Source organism: Saccoglossus kowalevskii, chromosome 2 (genome assembly GCF_978046115.1).
Source record: "Saccoglossus kowalevskii chromosome 2, keSacKowa6.1, whole genome shotgun sequence".
Taxonomy (NCBI): Eukaryota; Metazoa; Hemichordata; class Enteropneusta; family Harrimaniidae; genus Saccoglossus; species Saccoglossus kowalevskii.
In genome coordinates, this window is record NC_140642.1 from 21,183,918 (window position 1) to 21,194,301 (window position 10,384).

The window sequence follows — 10,384 nt, forward strand, 5'->3', positions numbered from 1 at the left end:
TCAAAATTCGATATGGCGGTGTCTTCTGAAAAATGTACATCAACATGATTTCTGTTCACTTATTACTGTTGTAGATCCCGAAAACTAGCCATTGAATGTGATGTGGGTAAATACAAGATTCATTAATTACTGCTGGCAATAATTTAATTTGAATTGGGAGCAAACTGTGACACCAATTCTAGTCGTTTTATTGTTATGCTTCTAAAATAAATTTTCTAAATGTCTTGAAACCGATTTAAATATAAGGATATGGATTGTAAAATATAACGATAAAAGAGTGTCCAGCAAAGTAATGTGTATATGGTAACGGTCGAGTCTTATTGACACTCGCTATCTTAGTTAGAGTGGAGCATTGAATGTAATAGCAAGGACTTTTGACATAGTGTGTTTTAATGTATTTTGTGGTCATTTGTTCATTTTCAATTTTCAGAAGCAGAATTTATTCAAGTGTATTGTAACAACTGCTCAAGTGACTGTCAAATATGCCATGTCCTGCTTGTTTTCCTTCTTACCCTTTCTCTACTATTGTTACATTGGTGAATTTATGAATTAATTACATCTGTAATTAGGTGTTTAAAATTATGTAACACTTGTAGGAGTTTTAGTATGCCCGTGCACTATGAAAGTAAACATTCATTGAAATCAAGCGAAATACTGCAAATATAGCAAAATAGTTTTAAAGAATTCAGTTAGAATATTATAAAATGAAATAAAATAAACGGAGATAGTGTGTGTATTTTTGTATGTTTAAGACTTGGCTAGCCCATATAATAATGTGAAGTAGGAAGTTTTCCTTTTTTCCTTTTTTTATTTGTGAAAAACTGTTGTTTTAAAGGGGCACTTCCAGTTAAGCCTAATCTCACAACAAATTTACTTGCTGGATTAAAATCACAATGGATAACAAAAAATATATTAACTTTGTAAATAGCATAAACAATAGTGTCCCATGATTCTGTGGTGCAATCCCTGGGCTTGGAAGGTTCCCCTTCAAGTTTAAGACTGTAAACAATAACACACCTAGAGTGAAGGCCAATTCATTAACTTGTATCACTTGTCTCTTCTCTTGTTTAAGTGTGAAAGAACATATAGTTAAGTGACTAATTCTTATTTTTTCAAATGTTAGAATTTCTTCTATTTGGGAAGATTCTTCTGTAAATAGAACAGATATATACAGATGATAGACCCCGCGGTAAAGAACTACTGTCAGCACCATGTATAGTTATGGGATTAAAGTTCCTTGTTTATTTCGCGGTAACCCAGTTTTCAGTCATAAGGATTGGCTCGATTGTTTAATTACTAATTTTGGACTAATATACCCGCATTTTTCATGCTTGAAATAAATCTCAGCTTAACGATTTACGTCACGACAAAAAAATATCACTGCTGTACCATAAATACGTTGTCACTTCCAGGCTATATACTAGTAACTAGAAGCTAGGCTTAGTCTTAGGAAACTATTCGTGATGGCGATCTGGTTGGTCGTAGCTTCAGTGATGGCATTGTGTGGCCAAGTCACGGTAAGTACGAGGTGAAAACACACATGGAACAACGTTGTGTGTAGTAGTAGATTGACCCAGTTTGTCAACGCTGGGATGCCCTCTTAATTTTACGATCGTTTTAATATTGTGGTTTGTATTGTGCTGGAGCTACTATATTTATTATCGGGCCTGTTTTTTGTATACTTGTATGATGTATGTTTATCTATTTACAGAATGCGTATCCATTTAAAGATTTATCAACATATGAGTTGCGCACGCTAGCACAGGCAGGAAATAACCTCACTGAATTCAAGAGCACACTCAGGAAGGTGTTAAAGTTGCGCGTTCCTGGAACGCTCGAACATACTCAAGTGAAACAGGTACTTCTGCCAGAAAAACGGGGGTGGTTGGGTAAACTAGTGTTGCTGACACGTAATCAGACTCTAGTTTATTTCAACAATCTGCATGAAGGAGGTACATGCAAAACTATGTACTACTTCTAGTTGTATTGTCAATACACGCACGTATTCATACAATGTTTGTTTGTTTCATTTGTTTTTTTTTTATTGATTTTGAATTATTATGGTTGTCGTGTAATTTTATTTACATACGTTTGTGCGAACTTGTACCTCTATACTTAGTCTTTTGAAATATATAAGCTAAATTACTGTTCTGAGCGAGACAACATACAGAGAATGTTTTATTCGAAAACGTCACAAAACCCTTCTCGCTACCTTAAGTGTTAAACTTGTAAACATTTTAAATGGAATTCATTAGCGTCTGTGTGCAGAATGTAATTTTTCATAAAAGTGTAGTTTTGACAATTAATACACTAGTGACTATATAACAGTTCAGTTGTCGATATGAATGACACTGCTTACGAGAATGCTTTGTCGCTAGAGGGCGCGAATTAATGGAGAAGCGTATTAAACGTCAATTTGAACGTTAAAGCGCGGTGGTCGTCGCGCAGCGCGTGTTCGAATTTCATGTAAATAAACAATGTATTTTACACGCGTTGTGTACGTCGCTAAGAGTCCCATATCGAACAGTACGCGGCACGACGACTGCCGCCCTTTAAAAGCCGCCAATGGCATTTGCACAAATATATTGTGTGGTTTGCAATTGTTGTACATGATAGAAACGACTGTTTTGCGTTTCAGGCAATAGTGAACCACTTCGAAGACCTCGGTGGATGGGATGTCTCACTCGACAAGTTTGACGAGGAGACGGTGTTAGGGAAGAAGTCCTTCAGTAACATCATAGTTACTTTGAATCCATCAGTGGATAGGAGACTAGTACTGGCATGTCACTACGATACTAAATTCTACGCTTCCTCACCCGAAGGCAAGCAGTTCTTAGGTGCTACGGACTCCGCTGTTTCCTGTGCGATTCTGATGGAATTGGCTAAACGCTTGGACAAGTATCTAAAAGCACCAAATATTCAGGTGTGTTCGATATCTGAAAGCGGGAGGGTCGTCACCTGCGCAAGCGCGGGAATTGAGTCCCCGAGCGCAAATGCTCATGGGTAGACGCTTGTTTGTAAACAATAACACGCTATGGCCATCTGACGCGTGCGTAGGTGACGACTCCCCCGCTTGAACTGATAAATACAGTTTTCATGTTAATCGGACGAACAAACGTAGAGCAGTATACCGGAACTGACGGCTATCGTCAATGTACTGTAAATGTTTCGCGTTAACAAAATACATAGATACAACAATTCTAAAAAAAATAACAGTCAATTGAAATTTGGCAAGGTGGAACTCTTTTGCATCAATCAAAATGAATTTGTTCAACCATACAATACAACAATATAGAGTACACGTTTCAACGCTTTGTTTTTGTTATTATTGTCTCCACAGTGGGGATAGGCGACTGGTAATGGCATGTCATCATATTACTAATAGTCCATTAAAATAGTGTGAACATCTTTCATTCGGTGTGTTTTGTTGTCTTTTTCCTCATAAATCACACTGCGTCATATTCAGTTTACACGATTAAATTCCCCTTCCGGTATACTCAAAGCTTTACGTAAATCACTCAAAGATATTCATTAATTATTCACTGGGTTTTTAATCAAATATAAGATGTGACCATTTAGTTAAAATAGTTAAAAGTATACTGTATTGGATATGTATAAATAATGTAAAAAACGAAGCAGTTTCATTAATCAAAAGCTTCGCAAGGAATGTGTAGAACTAAAAATAATATACTGTACTAATATACGTAATATTACTGTGTAATAAAACGAATCAATCATTTTATACTCAAAACGAAACAAAACAAAACGACACTCGCATAACACAGCATGAATTTACCACAGTATTATATATATTGTAGTATACTGATAGTTTTACCATTTACATATAATTTACTTTCTTTACCATTATTATCAAGGGTTGCGTATTTTTCTGCTTCCAGACGTTTTGACTTGAAGTTTGATTTTGCGTGTGTGAATCTTATTACATATAATTTAAGCTATATATCTTGTTTTGCGATGAGAGCGAGGTAACGTTATAGTTTTTGAAAGTATATGCAAATGTGAGTACTATGAAAGTATCACAATCTTATTCGATATGTGTTATGTTTACAGAAAGAGGTCACCCTACAGATGGTCTTCTTTGATGGGGAAGAGGCATTTCTGGAATGGACAGCAACCGATAGTCTGTATGGTTCGAGGCACCTGGCAGCACTTTGGCAGAATACAACATATCCGCCAGGCTCTGATACAACCATGCTTTCTGGAATTGTAAGTATGAGGAACGTACCAATATTCTGTGATGGGGTTATCAAAAGTAGTATTTGGTTCATGACATTATAATTTTTTTTTGGTAATGTAATGACATTGACACATTGTTATGCGTTAACCTCTACAGGACGATTTGGTGTTGCTGGACTTACTTGGTGCAAGACACCCTTCTATCTACAATTTCTTCAGTGATACCAGCGATATATATAATCAACTGATGGACATTGGTAAGTTGTATTTTTCCCCAATCAATTAATAAGTCGTCTGTTCCAACAAACAACTTTAAAAGAGAAAGTGTTATTAGATCACACAAGCATAAAATCAACATTCGCGCTAATGCTAGTAATAATATAAATTGATTAATGGCTTGATTTTATGGTAATCCAGAAACCGAGCTCGCTAATACCAGTGGTTAAAACGAGGAAATTAATAATAATAACTTTATTACACAACTTAACCATCTGTGGGTTTAGTAAGGTAAAAAAAAGAATACAAAAGACAAATAAAATAAGACACACTAAAATTAAAATACACTGAAATTCAACATAGAAAGAAATACAAATTAGAAAATCTCTGAAAAAAATGATTAAACAGCAGCAAGGTTCTCCCAGACCAGTTACATATTTATCTTTTAGGAAATTGTATTTTTTAAATAATATGACAAAGCCATATTATTTCCCATTATTTTCACAAAGCTTTCCATTCTGGACAAGTCATTAATTTTTATTTTAAAATACTTCAAGACATGTTTTCTCTCTACTTCATAGAAATTGCAATCTAAGATGAAATGCATTTCATCTTCAATTTGATCTGAATTGCATTGTTTGCACGTTCTTTCATTTTCTGGGGTTTTTGGTTTACTCTTCCTTCCCAATTCAGTTTCAAGGTTGTGGTCACTGAGCCTAAACTTTGCTAAAACTCTACGTTGGCTGAAGTTTTTCATTTTATTTAGATAGTTTTCTAATTCAATTTTTTGTTTAAATACACTATATGTTCTAAGTTTGTTCCCCTCTTTTTTATTTAATTGTTTTCTCCATGATTGAATAAATTCATTTGATAGCTTTGTTTTTACAACATTGGTTAGTTGATTAATATTGTTGATCTTGTTAGTTTCTTTTATTTTAGACAAGTTTTTTTCTCCAAAAATTGTTTTTATTTGAATAATCCAGGTAGAATTATTTTGTATTTCCTTTAATGCACATTTTAATATGTGATTTTTAGGAAGCAAATTTATTCTGTACCAAAATTTAACCTTTGAAACCATTGCATTTATTCTTACTGGTAATCTACCTAGTTCACCCCTTATACCAACTGATGGTGTAAATTTACTAACACCAAGAATAAAACGATAATATTTATTACAAACTGCATTGCATTTAAAAGTGTCGACCACGTGACGAAATGTAAATTTAAAAAAGAACGGATGGATACCTATGCTTGTTTCCATGCTTATAAATGGTTTGTGATTTTATATATCAGGTGGCTCTTATTACCGAATGTGTTCAAAATTTTGAACTAAAATTGTGTTATTTTGTGAAAGGTGAAACTATTTAAAACTATTTAACTTCGGCACTCAAAAGATTAAAGGTCAAAGGAATATGCTGGTAAAATATTCACTAGAATCACCGTAATCATAGACAATTCAACAATCGTTTAAATCCTCTGTGTTTAACTATTACAGAAAAAAGACTCTCGGCCGAAGAATTGACCGCTCGCGTGTCGCCGTACTTTGTTGGTAGTGCACATTCCCCTATATTTGTTGAAGATGATCACGTGCCATTCCTGGAAAAAGGTAAACAATGTTAATACATCTAATTCTGGCAGCGTTCTTTATCCTAGCTTGAGAAATCGGAGAAACTGACATCATGATGTGACTTCGGTTTGGGGTGCTTACAAATTTTAAACTTGAAGTTTCTGCGAGTTTCTATCATGGGGGAACTCTTCTTGCCCGGATTTCTCCAACACGTGTCGGGGGGGGGGGGATATTCTCGTCTGGTCTCTATACACGTCTGCTTGAGGTACCGGACCGGGAAAGTCACTTAAACTTTACAGTCAAATAGACGCACACAACGGAATACGTTTCAATAGCTAGTCTTTAGCCACACCGAGAACGCCTCGACGCAAACTGCCTCGTCGGAGACTCTGCCCAGGACTGACCAAGACTCTCTCGCCTCGTGGAGCTCTCTCTGGGACCAAGGACTTAGACCGTTTATTACGTATCAGAACTTAACCAATTACAAAGAAGTTTAAACACTGTAAGGCGTAACTTTCACACATTCAATTTGCACATAACCAATCACACTAAGTACTGGACACGTCATATCTTTTGATTAATCGTTCACTGCATTAATAACTGCAAATACCAACTGTCAGAAATAGCGGCCCGAATGGCGTCGGTTATATCGTAATTAGTTCCAAATCACTGAGTCAAGTTCCGTCCAGGACCTCGCATGAGCCTAAATGATGACAGATATAACACAGCCATTTACTAATAACCAGCTAAATAAGTCGGTCAACAGATACGCGAAAACTAATTCATGACATTTCTGTCAGGTGCAGGCTAGTCCAATATTTCGGAATGAGTTGCCATAGTAACTGATTTTATTATTTCCCATGGTGAGCAAAGTAATCAGTAGGAGATGTTCTGCGTATAATACAAATAGAATTACAAATTATAATATAATATAATATAATATAATATAATATAATATAATATAATATAATATAATATAATATAATATAATATAATATAATCGGGTGAACGCGGTGCTTTTCAGCGCTCCCCGATTTTCTGCCTGTTTTGCATTTTTGCGTTCGGTGTGCGCCCGTGTTTCTACACAGTTGTATATATTGTGTGTCTACCTTTTACGTGAGTAATTTACTGTTGTTGTTTTTGTTATTATTGTGGTTTTTGGAGTGTTTTTACATTTGCCTTGGCAAAGTGGTTGGCAACCAAGATGGCTGCCGCTCACACAAGGCCACCGTCAACACCAACAGATCACCTCACTGAAACCATGCGGTACGATGTGAAAACATTGAAGGCATTCCAGTAGAGACTTATGTGGAGTCGGTTGCGGATTTAGTCGGGGCCAGTAATATTGTGGCAGCATCCCGAATGAACCGGTCAGTTATTGTGTTTTTAAATAAGGTCACATGGGTCGACATGGTTTCTGCCGCTGGCCTTGACATTGGAGACCTCTATGTTTCTGTTGAACCTCTTGTCCGCCCCTCAACAAAAATTGTTCTTTCAAACGTTCCCCCTTTTTTACCTGACAATTCTATTACAGACGCATTAGCTAAATACGGGCGTGTAATGAGCGCGGTGCGAGCGATTCCACTCGGGTGCAAAAGACCAGCACTAAAACACGTAAAGTCTTTTCGCCGCCAAGTTTATGTTTATTTAAAAGATCCCAATATTAACGGTTTATTACATATTACTTTTCAAGGTCAGACATATAATATTTACGTTTCGTCTGACGAACTGACTTGTTTTTCATGTAACATGAAAGGACGTACACGTAAAACTTGCCCAAACTCTAAAACAATGAATATGCAAATGACAAATGATGAAAACAATAGTGTTCAAAATAGTTCTCCAACAGACTCTCAACAGGTGAATGTAGTAACGAATTTAAATTCTCCTGACACATTACACGACAAAGACGATGACATAACTGATATAATTAACACCCAAGCATCAGATACTGAGATAAACAATCTTGAGACCGATGGTACAATAGATAAATTGAACTTGAAACTGAAATGGATACAGATTCATCAAAAAATATAAGCAAAAAGCGCACGCGCTCTAAATCACCAGTTCATAGAGAAGAACAAAACAATGACCAGTTGAATGACGAAAATAAATGTGAACCAAGTTCTAAAAAGCATAATGATGGAAATGAAATCGAAATTGATGAACAAAATTGTCCGAGTGATGAAGAGAGGGTACGAACCCCTCCTTCCCCTTCCATTGCTTCACCATCGCCTCCCCTACTCCATCCACCCCACAAACCTTTCCCCCACGTATATGCCAATGCAACAGTGTGTACTCCAAAGCCACAGTCCGAGCTTACGGAGTCGACCCCATTTCCATCATCTCCCTCACTTGAGTTCACAGTTGAATCCCCGCGCTATTCGCCGCTATCCGAAATCCCCATTGATTTAAGTGGTTTAACTGATCAATCGCAAGACCTTTTCAGCACACCTATGTCACAAAATAAAACCGCTGGTGATATGGAGGAAACTGCCAGCGAATGTAGTGAGAATGAGGGGTCTATCATTTCAGATGTTTCAACATTTACTGATAGTAACGTAACTGATAGTTTTAATGAGCCACTGTTTAACAACCCACTCATCATACATAATGAGCCTTTTGCGCTCAGACACTTTGTTGACGCGGGAATAACCAAAGTATGTGATTTAGTCTCAGAAACGAATGAAACTTGGTTGGAGGCCGCTGATATGTCGGATAAAATTAAAATCCATTCGGAGCGTATTCTCCATCTCAGTATCAAAGTTATTCACGATTCTATTCCTACCAAATGGAAAGATACTATCAACACTTACTTCAAAGGGAACGGGAAGTGTAATCAATCTCTTTCACATCATAGCTTTGAACTGCACTTTTCTGATGAACTAAATTTGCCACTATATAAGTTTGAAAAGGGCGCAATCTATAAATATCTATTACGTGTCTTGTTAATAACACAACACCCACAAACACTTGACACTGTTTGGCATGACATCCTTAGTCTGCCTGAAAATGCTAAACCCAACTTCAAGGATTGCTATGAAACACCAGTCATTAACAAATATGGAGATCTACAGTGGCGTATTGTCCATGGTGCCTTTCCAACGGGGAGATTTCTGTTCAAAGCTCGTTTGAACAATCCAGATAAATGTTCCTTTTGTGATGAAGTTGACACACTTCAACACATTTTTTATGATTGTCCATCAAATAGCACCTTACTCCATTATTTTAATAACATCGCGTCGCGACTGCTTCAACCAGATTTTTGCATTCCGATTTGGTGGTTCACTATTTTACCATCCCATCGCTCAAAACACTTAATGTCGTGCAAGGCACAAAGTATATTTTGTTTCTTAGCGTGCATGGCTAAGGTTGCAATTCATGTCAGCCGTCGTAATAAAAGCAAAACAAAGGATCGAGTGAGCCTCTGGACATTTTCTATTTAAAACAGGAAGTTGCCTTGTATTGTTGTCAAACATCGATACAAACGAACATCATTGTATTTACAAAATTAGCACACGCACAGAAGCTAAGAGTTTTGTCCTCTTGGTGGGCTATCATTGCACACACTTACAGCAGCGCATATATGTTTTATGTTATTTGTTCTGTGTTTTAAATGTTTTGTTTTTGTACTCAATACAATACAATACAATACAATACAATACAATACAATACAATACAATATAATATAATATAATATAATATAATATAATATAATATAATATAATATAATATAATATAATTGTTTGATACACGTTGAAGCCCAATCTATATGTATGTTTTGTTGTTACGTTGTTACGGTATTAAAAGTTGTTTTTTCAGTGCACTGTATAAAATTAGCTCGATAAAAATGAAATTCACTAATACGCATGTGTTTATGGTACGCACCAAATTAATCAGTGCGCATGCGTATTAGAAAAATGTCATTTGTTTCATCGAACGAACTATTTCTGAGGATCCTATAATTTTGACTAACAACAATTATGATTAACGATTTTATTTATTATGAAGTGTGATAACTCTTAGAGTTCATCATTTGACTGTTAATAATATCAATGCAATGTGTATTGCTATTGTACGTGTCCATAAAAACGATATTTCCGTAAAAAAACACTTCCATGTCGACATTCAAGCTAGAATTGTTTTAACTATCACGTTGTCTGTCATTTCAGGTGTTCCAATTGTACATATCATACCCGTTCCATTTCCATCGGTGTGGCACACACTTGCAGACGATGAGGACGCATTAGATTACGACACGATATCCAAACTCAACATAATATTTCAAGTCTTTGTGTCGGAATACTTGCTTTTAAATGTAATGTAGTAACATATACTTCAAGTGTATGCCCATATTTCCTGTCTCGACGCTATATTATAAAAACCGACTGAGACATACTAGTA

At 36.0% G+C, this 10,384-nt stretch overlaps 1 protein-coding gene across 1 annotated transcript; it reads left to right on the forward strand.

Moving 5' to 3' along the window:
- Positions 1-1,380: 1,380 nt before the first annotated feature.
- Positions 1,381-10,384, forward strand: LOC102800808 (glutaminyl-peptide cyclotransferase). Its single transcript, XM_085506764.1, has 7 exons — positions 1,381-1,517; positions 1,712-1,858; positions 2,639-2,923; positions 4,072-4,227; positions 4,355-4,454; positions 5,909-6,019; positions 10,153-10,384. The coding sequence occupies exons 1-7, from the start codon at positions 1,464-1,466 to the stop codon at positions 10,305-10,307; spliced, it is 1,008 nt and encodes a 335-aa protein (XP_085362890.1). The 5' UTR covers positions 1,381-1,463; the 3' UTR covers positions 10,308-10,384.